We start from the raw sequence: 23,593 nt of genomic DNA on the forward strand, positions 1-23,593 counted from the left end.
GTAAACCAGCTCACATTAAGGCCTCCCAGCCTCTAAAACAGTACTGCTGCATGCAGAGAGCCTTGTGGAAATGGCCCTTGAACCAAGCTAGTTCCTGAAAAGTGCCCAGAGGTTGCTGAGAAAATGCTGCTTAGCCAAGACCAAATTCACACTAGGGATCATTCTAACAACATAACAGTGCAGATGATCACTTTCCAATGTCTAGAAAAATTCCCTAGTACTGTTTAATTTATTAGTCTTGACATAGCCATAAGTTTCTCGTTGATTCATTGCAAACTCAATTTTGCAAACCACCGAGTATACCTGGCCCTGATCCAAGAAGGCATTTAAATAAAAATGCCTTCTCCAATAAAAAAACTCACACCATTTAACACTGTCCCTGCTCTTGAATAGAATGCCCAGAACAACTCCAGATCACTCTGAAGAGCAGCTGTTGCTCAGTAAATTCAGGAAATGTTACTAGGAGAGCCCATAAGAAAAAAGGCAGCTGAAACTTTATAGTTCACCACAGGTAAGTAAGGTTTGGAGCTTTCCTAGCATTTCTCTTGTTTTGGGAATTTTAGCTTTCCAAGTTCACTGTTCTTACAGTCCATTGAGCACTCACTACTGCTGGACCAGGCCAGGAGGCTTCTTGCACTAGGACACTGTCACTCTGTTCATGAGCCTATGTGGATGTGCTGGGTGACCACCTTTGCCTTTTGCTTCAGTCCTGTCCTGGGCATATGGGATCTGACTGACAACTCTTCATGGCAATGCAATCGCAAGCTGCTCTTGTCCCAGACTACTGCAGATTTTTCACATAGACACTCCACTGGTTTTGTATCAACTTTCAACTTTCTCAGAGCCCCAATATCATGATAAGTTTGGATCCATCATTATTTAGGGAAACATTATAAGACAGGCAAACACAACACAGGTTTTGCAGACATTCCAAAACCAATGTTTTCACTTCACCAATTTAAAAAAATTATACATGTATACATATGTATACATATATACATATGTACACACGCAAACAGATCCATGCAGAGTGACATTAATATGTCATAAATCTTGGCCTCAATTTCTTTGCTATCACTGACCATTCTTTGGGATCAAAACAACCTTTGAAAGGCACAGAGATCATGCCTTTTATCTGCTTTTCACAGCCTCTACTAGCTACTGAAAGATACTCCATTTTTTCCATTCAGTTACATGTCCTGACTTCAATCTGTTTTGTTAGGTGATCTAATCTTCCCCTTCACCCCTCAGAGTATATGTTTTCTTTACACAGTTATTTTGGGCCTTGAATTCGGACTTGGATGCTTGTTCTTCTGCCCAGAGGGCATCACCTTGACAAGGACAAACTTACTTAAATGGACGATGATCAAATTTTGACACTCCTTGACTGTTATCTCTTCCTCAGGTGCAAGATTTCCTCTTACTGCCTACTATGGTTTTTAGTTCAGCACAGAGACAAGCGAAAGCAGAAAAGGCAATGAAGTCTTATATTTAAAACTGAGTTTGACAGGGAGAATCCTCAATATCAAACAGAATTTATAAACTGTAGACAAACTTTCCTTGATCATCATAACAGCCTAAGGAGAACTTAACCAAAATCAGTGGAGACATCTCTAAGGGAAATTACACCCCTATACACAGTATTTTAATTGGAGGCTAACAGAATCACAGCAAAAGCCAGGGCTGCTTCATTCTGCTGTTATATTCTTCAACTAATGGATAAATAGCAGATGATGTTTCACAACTATCAGGTTAATCCAGCAGGCTTGTTTACTAGGTAACAAGCTAGAGGGGAATGGCTCACGGTTGTGCTGAAGGTTTATAGGAAAGTAGCACACCCATGGTGACCAGTATCTGGTAAGCAACTACACAGCATTGTATTTGCAGGCAACATCTGGTTATACTTTCTGTGTTTGATTCTAACTAATGACCCTTAGGCTGCAGGCCACATATGTAAAGAATGCAGGTATCCATTTCTAGGAATGAGTTAATTTTTGCACACTATATTTACTAAAATATAAGTCACTATTAATTAGTTTTCACAAATTGTCACATTTAAGATAAATGAGGCACTGAGTCTCAGTTAAGATGCAATTTAAAAATATACTGGATGGATTTTGCAGGTGTTGAAGGGGGTTTATCTCCTAGAACAGCAGTTAGGATAAAGCAGCTTGATTAATTCATTCAGTAAAACTGCTTTTAGCACTGGATGATTTAGCCTGTGCTAGTACTTTACGCAGTTTAATCGCACATTTATTTTCAATTATTTTCTTAGCATCACTCCAGTGCTTCCAGCAATATCTCCTGCATACTTTAAACACTTCTTCCCTCTGTCATCTTCAGTTTTAAAACATTTGTGACTGTTGCTATACCTGACAATAGGCACCACTTTGCCAAGAAATGCATACTCAGTTTTTTATCAGCTACAGTTTGACAAGAATGTAAATACTTGAATACAAAGTTACATTTATACGTAATATTAAGTCATATATACTCAAATAAAAACTGCAAGAGCACTTTCACAGCTTTCAGAGTTGCATGTGCGTATAAAGCCACTACTTCTTCTAGGTCTTGCTCTCTTTTATAGCTCTCAATGGCCACATTTCAAATTCTGTTTTCATTAGTGAACATCCCATTATTTGAAAAGGGAATTGCTACTTATATGTCACAGAAATATAGTCTTCTCTATCAGTTACTTGAATCAAAAATATCACGCTTTTAATGAACTTGAATCAGATCTGTCTAGTTATACTAAAATAATAAGCCAAGAGTTTTGAATATACCATTGATACAGTGGCTTATACAATAGAAGACTGAACATAAGTACAGTGGAAGCATAACCAATTGAATGTATTTCTTCAGAAAAGAGCCATAAAATCCCCTGTAGAAGCAATGATTATAAATCACTATATAAATATTCAAAGTCCTTTTTTTTCCAATATGCTCATAAATGAAGCATTTCCAAGATAATAAAGCTATCTGTAGGAGCGCAGACAATGGTAGCTGATCCCTTTCTACTGTAGTTCAATGTTACAACTGAATTCTATGCCAGGTGACTACTTACTGCATTAGATATACACTCACATGTAGCAGTTTGACACTCCAAAGTTTTCTGAGGGCTGAATTCCAGCTAAATTGATTAAAGAATACTTCTGTGCCAAGAAACATGTCTCCTCTCTCACTCTACCAAGACCACAGTGAGCATGCTCCTTCCCAGGCCAGTAGGACGGAGGAGAAGTTTTCTCAAAACCATAGTGCCTGGCACGAAGTCCAAGAGCAGAGACAGTATCGGTATTTCCCACTTGCAGATAGCCAGGCTCTATAAAGAACCTGTGTACTAAGGCTCTCATTGAAAACTGATTGTGTTCACATAAGTGACACCTGTACCACAGGGTGGTTGTGTAAGGGAAAAAATTTGCCAGGACGCATTTAACTTCTGTGTGCTTGACTTCACAACTGGATGTGAAGAAACAAGAATCTCTTGTATCTCATGATCTTTTTTAGCCAAAATAATGTGACATTTTTTCCACTCAACTACAGTCATCCCTCAGAAAAATAAAATGAGTAATATGAAATACCTTAAGAGGAAGAACTTCTTTATTAATACCATAGAAGTAAGCCATTGCTTGTGTCCATGAGCAAAGACCTGCTACATTTCCACACACTTTTTTAGCAGTCTCAAGATTATAATCCTCCATATCCAAATAAGGCTCTAAAAGCTCCACAGTTTCTGCTGTAATTGAGTCCTAGTCAAAGGAAAGGAAAAATATTTTTTTAATGGATTTTAGAATACAGTCTGCTTCACAGAAACATTTTTCTTTTTAAAAATATGGTGCTACCACTTCTTACAGAAGAAATGAACAAAACAATACTGTTGCCTTTCACACTTATAAAGGACAGAAGATTAGTTGTTTTTTGTGAACTCAGGTGAAAATAGCTCCTACTTTCATTGCAACAGATTGACTTGACTTTGTATTTAATATCCCTATTTGACCCATAAGATTTACAGACATTACTTGTACTTGTAGCTCCATGACAACTTAAGCTGATCTAAGTTATTGCTGCTACAGCAATGTACCTTCTTTCTTCTCCCACTCAATCAGATGTTCTTGCCCCATCTTTAATGCTCAGTGAGCTAATTTGGAAGCTAATATGACAGCAATCTAAGTCAGCAAACTAGTGATTTGTTTTATTCTAGGCTAGTTCCCTGAACAAGCTCACCATGGCATCAGACAGGCACCAGTGTGAACACAGCTAAGGGAGTCAAACATGCAGCTTTAGGAAGGAAAAGGGTGAAACTGCAAGGTACTGACTTGACTTCACTGAAGCTAACCCTTTTCCTTAACCATAAAAGTGATTTCTTTCAGCTGTTAACTTCATTAATCTAATCTCAGATTTTTTCCCCCCTTCACAATCTGTCGAGAATGTGAAAAGCCAGATATCTGATGATGGTGGTTAATCTATAATTAAGTGTCAGAAGAAAATGGAATTCATCTCCTTAAGCAATGTAGAGAGTAGAAGAGCTTATACAGGGTGACAATGGTTGCTTAACAATAGAGGCATTAAGAATCTTCCTTTTTTTTGGCAATGTATTAATGTCTTTCTTTTAATGCATCTAAAAATCATCCTCCATTCATAGTGTCAAGCAATATACCTTTTTCCTGCTTTTCTGCATAGCAGAAAGGACTGTCTTGTACTTGTCTGTTCCCTACCTACTATAATAACAAAGACATTCATTGTATTATTCCTAAGATCAGACATGGTCATGTTTTCACTATGAGCATTTGCTAAAATGTAAAGTAGTGCTGGACAAACATTTTGACTTCTTCATTCTCCTACCCAAAGTTATGAGCTAGCAAGATGGCAAAGGTGAAGCAAAGACCAGTAAGCAGTGGCCTAAATTTCTGTTCAAGAGCTTGAAAAATGTCATGCTTTTCCTTCTAAGTAATGAATTTTAAACCCAAGGAACTATTTCATCCACTAATCTTCCTTGCCTAAAAAAATTAGGAAAGAACAAAAATTTCACAAACAAGTAAGGAGTGTAGGCTACTCAGAACTCCAGACACAATGAGATCTCTTCTCATATACACTCAGTCTTAGAAACAAGAAATGAGGCAGGAGGACAGCATGTGAAGTACCTCATCAAGGACAGAAGTAGTCTAGTGTTCTTCACCACATTCATCTGTACCACTTCCTTAAAGATCTCAGTCCCACAAAGGTTGTTCTGACTCCTCCAAGTAAAGTTAAATGTGTTGCAAACTACCAGCAGGAACACATACATTATTAATAAGTGCCAAAACTGGAAGCCTCATTAGAGAGAAGCTTGAGTAAGGAGTGCATAATTAGTCCCCCTTATCTGTAAACTCATTTCCTCTTTCTGTTTAGTGAAGATAGCACTTGGAAAAGTGGCCAGATGGACAGCCCCAGGAACAGACTGTCTACAGAGGCAGTACAAGTTTCCACATGGTACCTTGTCAATATGGCTCACTGGGAGAAATGGCTCCTGGGGATAGCGAGAATCATGGTTTCAAGCCTCATCTGCACAACAAAAACACTCCAGTAGCTCAGAAAAGGCATCAGCAAAATGCACAGCTGAAGCAGATTAAAAAATCAGTGCCCAAGTGAAAGAGTATGTTCTGCAACGTTGCAGAAAACCCAGGTTTTGCCAAAACCTGCTTGGTTTTCTGGATTTTAAAGTTGGGCCATGATTCTGCCATTCCATAGTCCAGCCTGGCTCTTTTTCTGGTCCAGCTACCTGTGACATCTTTCTTCTCTTCCCTGCAGAGAAATTTTCCTGTTCACAGTCCAGTGAATCTTGCTGTAAACGGGACAAGTTTCTGTCTTGACAGAAATAAAAATCCTGTGTTTGCTTTTATTTTTCTTACAGTTGATACTAAGGTTCTCAGTTCATTCTGCATTTCATTACTTTTCTAGTGAAAGAACCCCGAAAGTTCCAAAATATCTCAGTATTTTTCCTGACAGGAAGCTCATTTTCTTCTGCATTTCCTCCTAGCTCCCCACCAAACAATTCTGGAGATGGAGTTCTAGAGTGCCTTATATGCAAACAGGCCTGGTAGCACTGGAGATGGTGAGCCATTTGAAAAATCAACAGTGAGTCCTTTTAAGGCAAATTCCTACTGAGAAGCAGGAAATGCCTGAACAAAGATAACACTAAGCTTCTCAAGATCTGATCTAGTGCTTGGGATAATTGTGTCTGTCGTCAAAACCAGGAGAAAGATTACTGAAATAATGAATGATGAAAATGGAGAGGAATACAGTCATGAAGTATCTACAGCTATAGGTACACAAAAGCCTTATCTTTTTCAAAGTACCTTTGAAGGTAGAAAACACTTTGAAATCATCTCTAAAGATAGTTATAGGAGTAATAGTGCCACTATTAACTTCTTACCCTCTGGAAAGTAAGCAACATGCTAAGAAATCCTGAATTATTCATTAGCTTCAGAGCCTCAGTCCACGATGGCTTCACACATAGGCGTTCTTGATCAGGTGTTACTGAGTCTATTTTTCTTTGGAATAAAAGTAGCACACAATCCATAATTCGCATTATCAAGTGAGGAGGTTTACCCAGTTTGCGAACAGTTGCAATGTCAGAAGGTTTTATTGTCTGAAAAATTAAAAAAGAAAATAATCCATTTATTTAAGCAATCACTTGACGGTAGAGGAAGATGGTTTTTGGGAGGACTGTACATGTAATGCAATTGCTGCAGTTTTGCAGGTCACCCAGAAGCAATACTGCAGAAAGTCCTTAAAGGTAGTACCACTCAATGACTGCTTTATTACCTGAACGCAGAGGAGGTACTGCCCATCTTACCTCTCCACTGCCTCAGTTTTCAGGGTTTTTTCTACAAGGATTAACAGGTCAGTGCTAGTCCTTTCAATACTTTTTTTTTCACATAGAAGCATAACCCATATTATTACAAACAACAATCATTAACTACATGCATGTTCAGAATAACTTTGATTCTGACCTGCAGGGCTGCCTCAGCTTCTTCCAGTGCAGGTCTTGCAGCTTCAAGCTTCTCTTCTGCTGCTGCTTTATCAATGGCAATGTCATCCACAATGGCCTGAGCCTTGTCTTTTACCTTTTGCACCTGCATTTTTACCTTTTCAGCAGCTTGGGCTTTCATAGTTACTTCCAATAAAACTTCATCAGCTTTTTTTGAAGCTAAAGCCAAATCTTTCTCCTTCATCACCAACTCTTTGGAGAGCTGATTTACTGAAGCCTCAGCTTCCATCAGTTTTGCAAGACCTGTGTTGAACAAATTCCATTTTAGCAATAGGAAGACCCATCGAGAGAGAAACCTCAGTGAAGCAATATGGATATTTAAAATAAGTTACTCAGATTCGTATTTAGGAGCCCCATTTGTTGAGTGATCCCATTTGTTGAACACCAAAATTAAGCAATAATTAAGCAATAATCTATTTGCTATTTAAAGCTTTTTCTTTTCTTTTTTTTTTTTTTTTAATGGGTAAGAGTCTTCAGAATCTGTCACTTGATTACTTGTTTATATTCTTATATATGAGAGGGACACTAAATATTAAACACACATATTGAAAAGCATTAGTATTGTGAATGGAACTCTTAAGAATTTTGTGTGCAATTTCAGAAATCCATAAGTACCAGAGTGTACTCTCTGTACAAAACAAAGAGGAGAAACCTTGCATCCTGAGCAATGCAAGTGAAGACACAAGGAGACTAGGCTGAGCTTCTAAATTCAACACTACATGAACGTCCAGCTGAGATGGGGGTAAAAGAAAGTAAAGATTCTTGAGCAATGCAATGCTCCAACTTTTTTATCAAATGATGAGAAAATCACCTAGAAAAGCTACAAGAATAAAAATCCTTATATATAAATGCATGCATCTAAACATAAATGCATCATGTAAATCTTTCTAACCTCAAAAAAAAGCTCCTCTGCTTATGGAGATATGTGTACATAGCCCAGTTCTGCACTGGCAACAGCAGGAGAAGAAACTGTTTCAGTTCACATTCACCTTCAAACAGCATTCAGTTTCAGAAACTGTTTAATTGTTTACTTTGTATGACCTTGTGCAGTGCAATATTTTGGGAATTTTACATTTGGCACATAACTGTTTGTTTAAAAGATTCTTCAGAGTGAATGAATCTGAACATTTACGTACCTTCCCTCAGTTTTAGCATGTTTAAACGTGAAAACTAGGATCTCAGTAGTTCCTTGACATGCATACATGTCAAAGCAGAAGTTTCAGGTATTTTAACTGCTAACTAATACTATTTTCAGAACTCATCTGCAATCTGCAACATTCAAAAAATTCATTGAAACAAAATCTCCACATATTTTGTAATCACACACAACACAGCTGAAAACATATGAGTCTGCTTCCAAATGAAAGTGAGCTCACAATTTAAATCCATTCTCTTACTTAGATTCTTCTCACCTTTTTAAAAACAAACAAACAAAAATCAAACAGATTTTACAGTACCTGTTCTCATGCGTTCAGACAAACTTCCAACATTGGCGAACTTCTCTTTGTAAATAGCTTTGTAGCCTCCAATGAAAGACAGGTAAGATTTTGGAGTCACAAATGTTCGTCGCCTATATCGTTCAAAGTATTCAACACATTTTTCAGCTACAATATCTTGAAATGTTCCCATGGTGTTAACAACGCTCTGTTTCACTTCATCTGTGCACTCAATATGGTAGGAAACTAAAAAATGCTGTGCAACTGCTACAAGAGCATCTTTAGGCCAGCGCTGGAACCAGTCCATGGTACAGCCTGAAATCAGACCTGGAAATTTGAGTGCACGAGTTCTGAATTTTTCCCCAACAGGAGAAAAACAAAGAACAACATGCAGGTTATTACGAACTCGAGCAAGAAAGTAATTATAAAGATTTTCACCAGTGGGAGTACGCCTTGGATACTCCTTCTTCATTGCTGGTATCAGGTCTTGTGTGATTTCACCTATTTCATCTCGTGCAAAAAGGTTTGAGACTTCACCTGAAGCCAAAACATTGTTCATGTACTCAAGAAACGATTCATCTCTGATTTCATTGTCGGTGAATATAAAGACAATGCCCTTTCCTTTTTGCCCAGCAGTGCGGTACAAGATTTTCAGATCATCCAAAAGGTTATTGGTGGCATATGTTCTGGGATAGAAAAGGATTAAAGAAAGAGAGAACAAAAATTGCAGATCATTTTAGGAAATATCTATCATCTGGCTCAGCTTTCTTAAGGCAAGAAAAAATCTATATAAGAAATTAAAACCGTATCTCCTGGTTTCATTTTTTTAGTGTTTTTTTCTTAAACATTTTCCCAAAGTGAATGATCAGTATCATAAATCATGGGAAAGGAGGTGAAATCAACAGAATAACATGCTGGAAAAAAAGATGGTAAGAGCAATACTTTGTCTAAGGTAAATATGCTGCTTTGCCTCCCTACAGTCTGTGGACGTAAACTCTTTTTTAGAACCGAAGGTTAGTACAACTGGATTAGTAGTGAGGTGGGTGTTGGTCTCTTCTCCCATGTAGTTAGTGATAGGACAAGAGGAAATGGGCTTAAGCTGCACCAGGGGAGGTTTAGGTTGGAAATTAGGAAAAATTTCTTTACGGAAAGGGTGGTCAAGAATTGGAACAGGCTGCCCAGAGAGGTGGTGGAGTCACCATCCCTGGAAGTGTTAAAAAAATGGGTAGATGTGGCACTTTGGGACATGGTTTAGTCTAGTCTACCCTTGATTGGCTTAGAGTAGACTTGGTAGTGTAGGTTAATGGTTGGACTGGATGATCTTAAAGGTCTTTTCCAACCTAAATGATTCTATGATTCTATGATTCTATGATTCTATGATTAAGTTGTCAAGTATGTTCTGATATCTGTAACCACTACATAAATACAGCTGGATTATCTTTTGAAGATATTGAGAGCAGGCTAAAGGAACTCACTAAGAGACAAGAATAACCAAGACTGAGGTTTTTATTGTGTTATTTGGTTTAACTGAAATCAAGCCCCATAAATTATGCTTGAACTTGGGCTGATTAACTCTGCTGCAGAGACCAGGACTGTTTTTTTCATTACACCTCTTTCAGCTGGTACATACCAGTAAGATTCAGATTAAGTCCATGCAAATTCAACTACAGATTTCAGATTATGCAATATCAAATGAAATAAATTAAGGTTAATATAATGGCAGATATTGTCCCTTATGTTCTTAGCCAATTAAAGCTGAAGTTAAGAACCTCTTTTCTTTGAAACCAGTTATTTCCAAGACTCACTTCAAAGTCATAAGTAATACTTGCAATACATACGTCCCATTCTTCAGTATTTGAAAACAATACTCTATTTTGAAATTTATGCCATACAGAATATCTCCCAGTTCTTTTCCAGCTCCATCTTACAACTGCTCTATAAATATCCCTAATGCAAGCACTGCAGAACTTGTAAAACCATCTAACTCTTCAGTTTGCATGTGTCAGCTACTACAGTTATTACCGTGATTTGTGGTATTCTGATAAGAACATAAGAATTTCTCTACAGAGCCAGAATCATAGAATCATAGAATAATTTAGGTTGGAAAAGACCCTTAAGATCATTGAGTCTAACCAACTGCTATCCAACCAAAACAGCAGGCCATCTAGCTCAATACTCTTAACATCAGCAATGGGAAATGCTACTTGGAGAGAAAACATGAGCCAGCATCCACTCTTCACTGCTTATTTCTTTCTTCCCCCCTCCATATTCATAGCCAATGTATTAGGAATATTAGAGGTATGTTCATCTTGTCCTCTCGGTACCCATTTATGAACCTGCTGATACTGTCTTCCTCCACAGCCTCCTGTGGCAATTTACAAAAGATGACTATCCGCTTTTTAAATACACACTTTCAGCTACCTGCTTTTAGCCCACCTCCAGTTAGCTTCAGCAAATGAACGTTTCCTAAGTGACTGAAATATTTATTTGCCTTATTAATGCATTTTGAATCTTGCAAGTCTAGGGACTCTATTCTGTGACTCTGCACTTTTTTCTTTCCCTTCTTTTTTTGTTCCCACTGTTCCTTCCTTCTGCTTCTGGGACACAGGAAGAGGCTGTGATATGTCTTTCTTTCTCTTTCCTTTCATCAGAAACCTCATAACATTGTTCAAAGACCTGATATATCTCTCTAAGGAAGTTTTTTCAGTGTGTTGAGTAGTTTGCAGAGTGAAATACACACAGCTGGCCCTCAGTGCTTTCCCCATGTAAACCCTATGTCAAAAGAGAAACAGATGGAACGCAGTAGTTACTCCCAGTCACTTCAAATTTCTACAAATTACTAAATTCCAGCATGATGTACTATTAAGTCATTGATAGCAGTTGTAATAATACAGTCTGGGTACATAAGCATCTATAGAAAAAGTTACTATTTCCCCTGGCCATCAGCATTTGCCCAGTATGCAGAATACACCAGCAGATTATTCCATGTTACCTTTAGTGCAAAATGGTGTTTTAATGGGATTTCACAGAGGTGCATTGCAGACTCAAATGCAGAAGGAAAGACAGATTTCTTGTCAATAGCATAAAGGCAGCAAAGCAAAGACATAGGATCTGTCATCTATAGACTGTGCATTTGCACAGATGCTTTTGATTGAAAATGTAGTTTACAATGAGGGATAAAATGTTTGACAGGTTTGCATTTCTTTAAGAGATGTTAATTTCTATGGCAAATTAACGAGTAAATGGCTATGTACACTGCATTGTGTTACCTTGTTAAAGTAATCTGAAAGCTCTCATATCCAGCAATATATGACGCTAGTCTGGTCAGACTCTGTTTTCCAGATCCACCCACACCCACCAACAATGCATTTCCTTGTGGAGTACGAATAATCCGTGATATTTTAATCAAATGGATGATTGCATCCTGTTTATTGAGAGAAAAAGGGATGAAAAGATGTAAAAATAATATAATGTATATTCAACTAGAAGCGCATTACCAAGCAACTGCCTCTCAACAGCTATATGACTTCTCTGGGGCCTACGCCAAAGACTCAGTCCTGTACTCATCAAAATCAACAAGAGATTTCCCCCCGACTTCAGTGGGCAGCAGGGCTAGCCCAAGAGAAATGTCCTTGTATCAAGCTCATATGAAGCAATTTCATATGCAGTGTTTTTATTTGGCAGAGGTAAGGCATGTCCCTTAGGGAACACAAGGAAAAGTAGAAGGGATGTGGATTAACACCCTCCCCCAGCCTTTTAGTTGAGCTATTTACAGGCTCTCTAAATAGGCTGCCAAAAGTAAAGTACGAGTACACTACAGACATTTCTTATTCCCCTGCTGTATTTATCTTAGAGCAAGAATTAATCTGAAATGCCCTAAAAATCTACCAACCACCCCGCTTAAAGCTGAAGAAAGCATTGTGCATCAAGAAACCTTTGAGAAGGAAGTATCTTTCAGAGATGCAAGATGACATTCACAATGTGCACTGTAGAAACAAATGAGTTGTGCTTTGCATTATGCAAGGCAGGAGAAAAAAAGATGGGGAACTGCAAAGAGATGGAATAATTTGTGAGAGTGAAGGCAGCTGGGAGACAGCAGCATAGCTTTGTAGAGTTTATTTGTAAGGTTCATTGGATACAGGGCTAGCCATTCTGAGCTCTCTCCAAAATAATTTGATAGAAACATACAAGATCCATGTATCAGTAAGCGCAAAAGACCTGGCACGTTCTGTATTACTATAATTACAGGCACTAATACCTTGAAAAATACTAAATCCATCTTTGATCCTCTGATGGTTTCATTGTACTGTTGCATTAACATCTGTAACCTTTCAGCCAAATAATCCAGAGATGGGATAGGCTCATAAATTTTAGGAGCCTTCAACTCTGCATCATCAGGTTCATCTCCAGTAGCTTCTGGGACATCACGCAAGAAATCCACGAAGTATAATTCTGTGGATTTATCTTCAAATAGATTTTGACTATGTTCTGCAGAAGCAACCTACAACAATACATTAAGGATTGCTTTAGTAATGAAACATTTCATTGACCTCTTTCTGTGGCAAATACTGGAACACTATTTGCCTACCTTTTTCATCATATCTTCAAACCAGTCTTTATCACTTTGGCTGATGAACCTGTCTGCAATAACACGTCTGCATTCATGCTGGAACAGGGCTACCAAAACACTGATGCTCTGGCAGACTTCAGAAGTAACTGTAAGTATTCCTTGCCAAATACGACTGAGGTCTCGTAAGTTAAAGATGTAATGAAATTTAGCGGGAGTTGGTAACATCTACAAAATAATGTCATAAGCTATATTCAAATAACTACTAAATAAAAGTATTATCTATCTAGTATTAAATGAATATGGAAATTTTCACAAACTTCAAAATCAGTATTGCATTAAAGCAGAAATACATGCTTGGCATTTAAGAGGCAATGGTAAAAATGAAGAAATGACAGTAGCAATGACCAGCTGTTTAATTTCACATAGATTTCACTCAAGTTTCTTTGAATCTTTCAAGTCCCAGGAACATGGACTGAGGGGTAGCCAAGACAAGTTATTTAACATTAAAGGCCACAGTAAAAATGTCAGTATTGCTTAACCTGTGGTGTTGCCCCTGCCTTTTCTTCCAGATGATTTCTGTCACTCTCTTTTCAAAGAACATGGGAGGAAAAATTCATGAGGAAAAGTACATGATGAAAAGCCAAGAAAAGAGAGCAGAAAAATGAGAAAAGTTGATTTGAAAAAAACAACAACTTAGCAAAAGCTACATTTTCTCTATAGGCAGTTAATTAGCAGTAATAAGTACTAATTCTGTTGAACATACTGGTCAATAGTTTCACTAGAACTCTCTCTATTTCTCTGTGTAAGCCAAGTTCGTGTCTATAGTTGAGTTGTTTGGGAAATTCTGACCAACCTTATTTGGACTAGAAAATATCTTTTATCAAATCCCTACCTATCCCTATCTTTCCACCACTCTCCTCCACTTTTTTTTCATTAGAAGATCAAATTTGGCACACATTTCTATGCTGTCATTTTACTCTTAACTTTTCAAATTTCAGTCTACACATAAATTTTATTTTCTATTTCAAAGCAACATTTGCTTAGGAATTGCAGTTAAATGTTTTTACAATCTGTTTGAAATGGAAGAAGTAAATATTTAGAATTTACTAAATATCAGATTTGTTTTGAACTGATTCCCTCTCCACCAAATTTGACTTCTTTTCTTTAATTCAGTTTCTCACTGAATCCTTTAAAGTTTCTCACAATCCCAAACATCTTTACAGAAGATTCCTATCTAATTTTTAGTTTATGGTTCCTTATGCCCTTGACATTTTCTCAACCAGAAGACCTCTAAATCTTCCTGTCAGCTATGCTTACTATATTATACTTATATAATGTAATTCTTATTAGCTACATAAGGCACTGCATATGATTATTATTTTAGTCAGCTAACTAGGTGCTGAGAGCAACAAATTCAGAACAGAGGCATCAGCCAGGAGTTATACATACAGGTCACAGCTTCAAAATATGAAGTACAAACACACATGACAGTACAAAAGACCTGGGTCTTGTTGCTTTGTCATGGTACAGATGTTTCAAAGGCTTCTTAACAGATGTAATTTTACCTTCGCTTTTGTTGTCTGCCAAACCTTTCGAGTTGTAGATACTAATGCTGAAGCCAGTTTACATATTTCTGCAGGGAAACCTCGTTGTTCACAGAAATAGCCTTCAGCTATTGTTTGAAATATTTTGTCAATAGAGGAACTGGAAGGCAGTGTGCAGTTGTAGATGGTGAACTGGCGTTTCAGGCGCTGTGGGATGTCGTTCCGACCTCCCCCAGGGTGAATCATAGCAGCTACAAACTGGATGTCAACCACATTCGTGAATTCTCCTGGCTTCTCCAAATTGTAGAAACCTTTCTGTTCCATCAGCTGTCTTACAATCTCATTGGTGATCTAGTTAGTGCCAGAAAAAAAGAGAAATGGAGCAGTTAAGTATTTCAGGGTTCTCAAAAATAATTAAGAGGAAATCTCTAGTATAATAAATTAGTAGACAGAAGGAAAGACATCTCTTCTCTTTCTTGATTTCAGGTATTCTGCTGGACACTTCAGCAATTTATAAAGCCATGCAACATGGTATCAAGCACTCTGATGCAGTGCATTGGCTGCATGTAAGCTTCACGTGCTAAGTAGCTGTGGACATGAGGTCAGACATTCAACTGGATTTCCGTAATATCAATCTAAGAAAATTCAGCACTTTAAAGTTTCAAGCCAGACTATATATTCAGATAGACACAGGCACTTAGATAGTGACAAAGAATGGTTAGTTTAGCACAAAGTATAGCCACACATTCACTTGCATAGAGGCAGTGAGAGAGCAGGGTTACAGAGCTATAATGGGAGCAGGAAAATTACTTTTTCTAAGCAGTAATTTTTTTGAATTTAAGTCAGATTTTCAGAGTATAGGTCTATAAGTATTCATTTATCAATACCTCAAGACATCTCACTAGTCTTGGATGTCAGCTGCGATGTTAGACTTCACCTAATAATAACTGTACTTTAATGTCCAGAGCAGATGGAAGAAGGAAAGGGTCTCTTACTGCTTCTTGGATTTGCATGCTTCCTTTCCCAGATTGTTTCTTAGTACAGCTAGTTTGGAAATTCTGCAAGCTCTGTAGGTAACCAAAACAAAAGGCTTAAAAGCCTCAATGATTGCACCAAGTGGCTTGATACTGACCCTAATCTTTTGGGACTGATAGCTTTTCACTCTTGGCAAAAACTGGCTTGGGGAAATTGCTCTTAGTAGACATATGTCCTGGTTTCGGCTGGAATAGAGTTAATTTTCTTCCTAGTAGCAGGCATAGTGCTGTGTTTTGGATTTAGTAGGAGAAGAATGTTGATAACACACTGATGGTTTAGTTGTTGCTAAGTACTGCTTATGCTAGTCAAGGACTTTGCAGCTTCCCATGCTCTGCCAGGTGCACAAGAAACTGGGAGGGGGCACAGCCAAAATAGTTGATGCAAACTGACCAAAGGGCTATTCCATACCACATGACGTCATGCTCAGTATAGAAACTGGGGGGGTTGGCCGGGGAGCCGCGATCGCTGCTCGGGAACTGTCCAGGTATTGGTCGGCGGGTGGTGAGCAATTGCATTGTGCATCAGTTGATTTGTATATTATTATTATTATTATTATAATTATTATTATTATATTGTTACTATTATCATTACTATTTTACTTTATTTCAATTATTAAACTGTTCTTATCTCAACCCAGGAGTGTTTCTCACTCTTACTCCTCTGATTCTCTCCCCCATCCCACCGGGGCAGGGGGAGTGAACGAGCGGCTGCGTGGTGCTTAGTTGCTGGCTGGGGCTAAACCACGACAACGTACTTGGTCTAGTCCACAATATGATAGCTTTTTCCTAAACTTTCCTATTTTTGCAATCCACAGATCAGCATTTCCATCAGCAGCAATGGTAAGACCACCAATTCCCAAGTGTTAACATTTTCCTTTTACCTGATCACCCCATTCATTAATCACAGGCATGTTGATGTCATCAATAAAGACAGTCATTTTCTTCCCTGCTGGAGGACCATATGTGGTGCCCATTCTTTTATCTATGTAACTTTCTATGCTCCTCTGGAACATATTTGGCAGAGTTGCAGAAGAAAAGTTTAGGCATTTGGTCAAGTGAACATCAGGATCATACTTGCTTGTGTAATCCTGCAAGACAAACCAATTTTAAGTGCACCAGTAACTCCAGATGAATTCAGCCAAGAGGAGACACAGATGCTCAGTAGCCCTGGAAAAAACACACATCTGCAAAATCTCAGCCCTGCTATTAACTTCAAAATGTCAAAGAGCAGCTTATTTAAGATAAATATACCATCTCCAACCTCTCAGTTAATGTTTTGCATAAAGTTTCTAAGTATTAAAATTCATAAGCTTTTAACAGACTTCACAAAGTGTTACAGCAAGTAGACGTGACAACTCAGGATGCAAATAAACTTTGCATTAGCAATTGTTAGAGTTTTTCTAAATTCAAGCTGTTAGTGACAATCCGTTATAGCAGTCTGCAAGGAACAAGTGAAAAACTAAATCTTTTTTCATGTTTACACTACAGCACCATATCTTACAACAAAAGCAGTGTAAAGGAATGGTAGTGTAAAATTATACCTAGCTACATTGCATTTACTGATATTTATCCTCTCTTAATGAAGAAAGGAATCCTTGGGTTTTATGAATACATACAATGCCCACAACTGCTGCTGATGCCCTAAAGCAACAAAGTTCCAGTTTTCATATTTAGTGAGGTTTTACAAGAAAAAGAAAAAGATGTAACCCTGGAGTCACACCAAGGCATATATATAAAGCATGAGAAATACTTTGTTTAGCAAGAGTCCTGGGACATAAAAATAGTATTAAAAATTCCAGACTTCCAACATTATTTCTTTTTAAAGATTCAACTGTTCTGCAATGATGACAGAGTTGAATATTGTTCAAATTCTTATCTTTGTAACAGGGTTGACTAGAAATGTTCCCATTTTGGTACATCAGAAAAAAAATCATATATCATTGCTGATTAAGTGCTCTAAGAACAACTCCAGTGAGACATACACTTTGTGTGACAATAGAAAGGAAGATACAGCTAAGCCCTCTCAAAATATTTTGATGAATAGTGTTAAACTGCTAATTTTGGTGATACAATGTTGATACAATGATCTCAATTTAGGAAAAGGTGCCCTTCAGAAATACGTTTTCCTCAGACATCTCACAAATGACAGTCTACACATGTAATTTACATGCAACAGTCCTATATTTGGTGAGTGCTCTTGACAGCTGATGGGTTGGTGCAGGTCACTGCTCAGACCTCTCCTTGGGGCTCCAACAGTTTGTACAAAACTAATGTAACAGGCGCAGGTGCTCAGGTGCTGGCAGTGCTTGCAAGAAGAGGATGGAGCTTCCCTGTGCCACACAGAGGCATTTCCAGCTGGCTCCAACAGACCCACTGGAGCCCCTCAGCATGTGTAAGGAAGGGTGAAATGCGGCCTGGCAGTTGAGAGAGAGAAGTGAGAAAAAATGTGAGAGAAACAGCCCTGCAGGCATCAAGGTGAGAGCAGGAGGGGGAGAAGGTGCTCCAGGACAGACTGCCCTGCAGCCCATGGAGGACCATGTTGGAGCAGATATCCACACTGCAGCCCATGGAGAAGACCATGGTGAAGCAGGTTATCCCCCAGCAGCCTATGGAGGATCGTGTTGGAGCAGATATCCACACTGCAGCCCATGGAGAAGACCATGGTGAAGCAGGTTATCCCCCGGCAGCCCATGGAGGATCGTGTTGGAGCAGATATCCACACTGCAGCCCATGGAGGACCCCACGCCATGGTAGGTGGATGTGCTCTGAAGGAAGCTGTAGTACGTGGAGAGCCCACGTCAGAGCAGGCTCCTGGCAGGACCTGAGGCCTGTGTGGAAGAGCCGATGCAGGAGCAGGTTTTCTGGCAGGCACTACAGCCCATGGGGGATCCACATTGGAGCAGTCTGTTCCTGAAGGACTGTACCCCCTGGAGAGGACCCATGCTGGAGCAGTTTGTGAAGGACTGTATCCTGTGGAAGGGACCCCATGAGGGAGCAGGGAACAGCGTGAGAAGGAAGGAGCAGCAGAGAGGAGCTGCTATGGATTGACTGCAGCCCCCATTCCCCATCCTCTGCACTGCTCAGGGTGGGAGGAGGTAGGGGAGTCAGGAGTGAAGGTGAGCCTGGAAAGAAGGGAGGGGTGAGGGAAGGGTGGTTTTAGTATTGTCTTTGGTTTTCACCATCCTATTCAATTTTTAATTAACAATAAATTAAATTAATTTTCCCCAAGTTGAGTCTGTTTTGCCCTTGATGGTACTTGGTGAGTGATCTCCCTGTTCTTCTCTCAACCTGTGTCCTGTTGAAGAGGAGGAAGGAGCCAGCGGCTGGGTGGGGGTCTTGCAGCCGGCCAAGGTCAACCCGCCACAACTATGGATACACAACCATCCAAAAAACACACTTGCATTTTATTCGTTACGGCATTTCAGAATCTTTACATGGTAACAGTAATATTCCATAGTACATAAATGAGAACTATCTTTGAAAAAGAAGCAGTTATTTAATGGGATTATTTTTGTTAGTTAAACTGTCAGGTTCTGGGTGCAATTTTCAACTCTACCATACCAATTTCACATTAAATTCTGGGGGTTTTGCAATTAATGAATTAAAAGTACAGAGAGTAAAGGTCTTAAATAACACTCTGTTATAAGCTCTTTATTTTGATATATTCTGATGCCTTACTCAGTGCTGAAGATTACTTCAGATTAATTCAGATTACTACCTGAAGTGTCTTTACTTTTTCATTAAACGAGCTGCTTATATCTGGAAATTTCTTTTCCATGAGGTGTAGTAAAGCAAAATTCTACAGAAGGTGAAAGCAGAAGTGAACAGCTGTGAAGGCAGTTAGCTTTCACTCCTAACCTTAAATGAGATCAAATATCTGCTGGCATTATGCTCCCTTGTGTAAGGAACATTCTCTGCTCTATAGAATAGACGCGGGGTAAGCAACTCCCAAGAATCAGATCCAATTATTTTTAGGGACAGGAATGGCAGCTGAAGGCTAGAGATTGCCAGTATCTGGCCAAAATCCAGCATGCAGAATATCAAGACCACCACCCAGACCCCGCCTCTTCCCTCCGCTAAAATAGTTCTCCAGCTGGTGCCAGGAACAGAAATTGACACTACACCGGCATGCATGTTGGCACCAACAGCTAAGCTGAAAAGGTAGTATTAATGGCTGCTGGCATTGGTACAACTCGCTTTATGTCAGGGCTCAGAAAGCACATGGCTGAGGGACAGAAAGTGGCTCCAGATTTTAAGAAAGCCAAAGGTCAATTTAGGCCAGTGGTTTTTTGGTTATTTTCAATTTCAGGACCTCTACAAATCATCCACTGGAGGTACAGATGCCTGTATGGCAAATTCAGCTGTCCCAACAGCAGATCAGTTTTATTTAGCTGCCTCTCATTGATCAAAGAGTCTACAGATTCCTCCGGAAATCACAGACACCATGCTGAAAACCATTACACTTTCATTTTTTCAAATAAGGGATGCCAAGTTTGGTATGACATCTGGGCTTGTTCAGACTTTTGATTATTGGCTCTTCTGTATTAAGTTATTAATTTTTTTAAGTGTCATATGATTAATCTGCACCATTTTATAATATGGAAAGCCTGTGTTTGTTAATTTAAGAGCAATCCTGTTATTATTTTCTTCTACAGAAAGAACAATGTCATTTTCAGTGAAGAAATTAAGAGAGCAGATAATAAACAGTAAATTTACACTTTGAAAAATTACCCTGAGTAAAGAAGGAAGTTCTTTATTTCTCCTCAGTTTGGCTTGTGAAGAAAGTCTGTGCAACAAGGGTGTACAAAAGATCAATGCACACATGGCATCATTAACAAAGCACGGGGAAATAAAAAATCCTCCAAGGATCAATATTTTCTTAGCAAAATCTCCAGTTTGACTTTTCAAAAGAAAAGAAAGCATATAAAAGAGCATTTATCACATGACCTTGTTTGTGGCCATGTTTACCGAAGTTTAAAAGAACCCTTTATACTAAAGTATAGATACTTACGGTTTTTTGTTTGTAGACCATGTGAGTACTGGCAAAATGCCTCAGCAAGAACGCCAGTATGTAATCTGAAGAAAAATCAAACTAATCCTGCACTTTTTGTGCCGATGTCCAATATTGCGATGTTATCATACAAAGATGGTACATGTTTTTCCATTCCACCTACCTTAATCATAACTGTTTTTGCTGTTCCCTGTTCCCCAATTAGCAGAACAGCTTTTCCTTGCCTCATGATAGTGTCCATTAGAAAGTCTGTTCGGACACTGTCTACATTCGGAACTAGAATGGAAGTATATTCTGGTACTGAATCTTTAGGGTAAATATATTCAGGGACCTGCATAAGAAAGACATGCAAAAGGTTTGAGACTTTTTACCTCCCCACAATCACATTGCATCAGAACACAAAACCAAATGTAGTTTATAAAATGTACATTAGCAAAACTTTTCTTCCTGAAAACCAAGCATCCATTTATAATCAATCAGTACCTTGCCAAGCTTTTCTAAAAGGGTGTTAGACTAATGTGATATTTTCATTCCACTAGTCTCTGTTACATGAAGAAAGCTTTTCCTTGCTGGGAGTTCTTAAATAGTAGGCCAATAGACAGTAAACAAAGCTAAGATTGCTTCTGTTTCACTTCCAAATCTATTTCAAACGCATGTTCCTATTCTCTGCCAAAGATATTTATGGAGAAAAGAAAAAAATCTTTCAAAAAAGAAACTCTTGAGCATTTGGTAGGGGTAATCTTCCTAACCAAATTACGCAAGGTTTTAAATAATAAAATAATATGCCTCTTACCAAATGCATCTTTCTTGTATACTCATTACAAAAGCTTATCATGTCACAGCATACGAACCTTCTTTGACCAGTGCTCCCACTGGCCACAGGCATTGATACCAAATTCAAACATGGTTTCTTCCCCGTCCACAGTTGGAAGTTCTTTCACTCCGGAGTGCTTCTGTAGGAACAGCTCCATTTTCAGCCTGTCATCTGGTTCCAAAAGAGCTCCGGCTGACCACATTACAGCAAATATGAACAAGCGAGCAATATGTTCCTCACTGAGCTGTTTCTCATATCGGTCAGACAATAAACCCTGCAAAGCAGATGCAATATATAACGACTGCCCTCCTAGAACAACATCCCAGCACAAATAACAGAATGAGAGCAAAAAACTGAATGTCATATCTACCTGTAGGAGGTCAATAGCTTGTTTGATGTACATACTTTCTAAAATTGGCATTTTTGGTGTCACAGCAGAGAAAACAAAATCTATCACATCCTGGAAAGGAAAAACATTATTTAAAGAATCTATTTACCAATTTCAATGGTACAATTTATTCTTAGATGAGACCAATTTCTTAATTCCAAATATATTCTAAACTTTATTCCAAACAATATTTTTCCCCATTTCTGGGATTATAAATATTCACACTTAGACAATTAAATTTTGCTAACAATAACATATTAGAAAAATAACTTTGAGGTACCACAACCAGCAGAATTATTCATATGAGCTCCATACAGCAATTTCCTGAAGAGCAATTTGAAGACTGCTTTTCAGTTACATCAGGCATCTGCCATTTGTGCTCTCCACTGGAGATTTTAATCTACCATTGGCATTTTTGTAGTGGGAAGATAAAAACACTAGAATTGTTGTAATGATATGTATAAAATGCACAACCTCACCACTATAAATTTCTACCTATCTGATCTGTTCTGACTGCACCATAATGTACCTGTCCCTCTTGAAACCAACACTCTCATTTTTCAGTAGAACCCCAGCAGGATCCAAAGGGAATTTTGCAATTGATTTTAATGGAACCTGGATGTTCCTCAGGTTACTCCATAGTGATAGCTACCATGCCTGCCTTTTCCAAGTGTTCTGCAACATCCTTAGCAAAGTTTCAAATTGATGTAAAGTCCTCTCTGAGATTTGCAGTGCAGAATTATTTTAAAATATCAACTGCCATCCATAGTACACTGATGTATATTATAACCTACTTTCACCTTCATTTAACAATTGTTAATATAATTCCTTCCCTATGGGTTCCATTTTCCTTCATAATCTTTGGAAATCAACACTGCCTGCTCATTCTGGGAAGTAAAAGTACAACAGGGACACTATGGGAGTTAGTCATTCTGGAGGATTTCCATTTATGGCTCCCACGTCCTGTCAGTGAGAAAGCTAAGACAATGAAGATATTCAATCACCCAAAGATGTAAACAATCACCTAGATATTTTTGAAAAATCAGTAAGCTGCCTACCCACATACTCACCAGCTTTGTTCCAATTTTCAGTTTACTTTTTTTTTGCCACTAAAGGTCTCTGAGTACCCTATGCTGAGTATTTATTGGCACAGAGACTTAATCAAGATTTTTATGCATCCTCCTTGAGTTCCATCTCACTCAAGTAGTGGGTAACACACACAACAAGGATACATATTATGAGAAAAAACTCACGCATCTTAATCTAGAACAGGACTCATGGCTAAGTGGTCTGAGAAAAAAGGCAGTCTGAATGAGGGCATACATAGGAGGAGGGAGGCTTAGAAAACGTCCCTTATTATGTTATTTCTTGTTAACTAGCAAAAGTGCTTCCACCTCTGTGTGTTGCTTTTTGTGGCTTACCCACTAAAATGCGTATTTTGCCCCCAGCAGTACATAGGATGGTCAAGTGACTAACTGGGCATTTGTGGGTTCCACAAGGAATGGGTAGAAGCAAGGCACTGAAAGCAGTGTGGGAGATTTTAATCCAAAGACCTTTAAAATTTGGACCTAAATTTCTCTCAGATTCAGTTTCTTCATCTGTAAAATAGACTAGATGTCTCACAGGGCTCTGCAAATTGTTTAATAATTGATCTGTGACACTCAGAATACAGATATTTCATGATTCCAAGTAGTCTGTACTTTCAGGAGCCCAATTTTCACCAGAACGAGTTTTGTGGTACTTATGATTCCTGTGAGGTTTGTGTAATT

At 38.5% G+C, this 23,593-nt stretch overlaps 1 protein-coding gene across 1 annotated transcript in view; it reads right to left on the reverse strand.

Annotated features, from left to right (window-relative positions):
* LOC104036568 (dynein axonemal heavy chain 5-like) overlaps positions 1 to 23,593 on the reverse strand; it is a 175,276-nt gene that overhangs the window by 65,367 nt on the left and 86,316 nt on the right. The window contains exons 48-59 of the mRNA XM_075704666.1: positions 21,807 to 21,896; positions 21,474 to 21,710; positions 20,786 to 20,953; positions 16,493 to 16,699; positions 14,599 to 14,928; positions 13,052 to 13,258; positions 12,722 to 12,964; positions 11,733 to 11,887; positions 8,485 to 9,149; positions 6,990 to 7,270; positions 6,410 to 6,625; positions 3,579 to 3,746 (exon numbers count right to left, since the gene is read on the reverse strand). Of these exons, the coding sequence (XP_075560781.1) occupies positions 3,579 to 3,746; positions 6,410 to 6,625; positions 6,990 to 7,270; positions 8,485 to 9,149; positions 11,733 to 11,887; positions 12,722 to 12,964; positions 13,052 to 13,258; positions 14,599 to 14,928; positions 16,493 to 16,699; positions 20,786 to 20,953; positions 21,474 to 21,710; positions 21,807 to 21,896 (2,967 nt within the window). The remainder of the gene's footprint in view (positions 1 to 3,578; positions 3,747 to 6,409; positions 6,626 to 6,989; positions 7,271 to 8,484; positions 9,150 to 11,732; positions 11,888 to 12,721; positions 12,965 to 13,051; positions 13,259 to 14,598; positions 14,929 to 16,492; positions 16,700 to 20,785; positions 20,954 to 21,473; positions 21,711 to 21,806; positions 21,897 to 23,593) is intronic.

This window comes from Pelecanus crispus, chromosome 2 (assembly GCF_030463565.1).
Source record: "Pelecanus crispus isolate bPelCri1 chromosome 2, bPelCri1.pri, whole genome shotgun sequence".
NCBI lineage: Eukaryota > Metazoa > Chordata > Aves > Pelecaniformes > Pelecanidae > Pelecanus > Pelecanus crispus.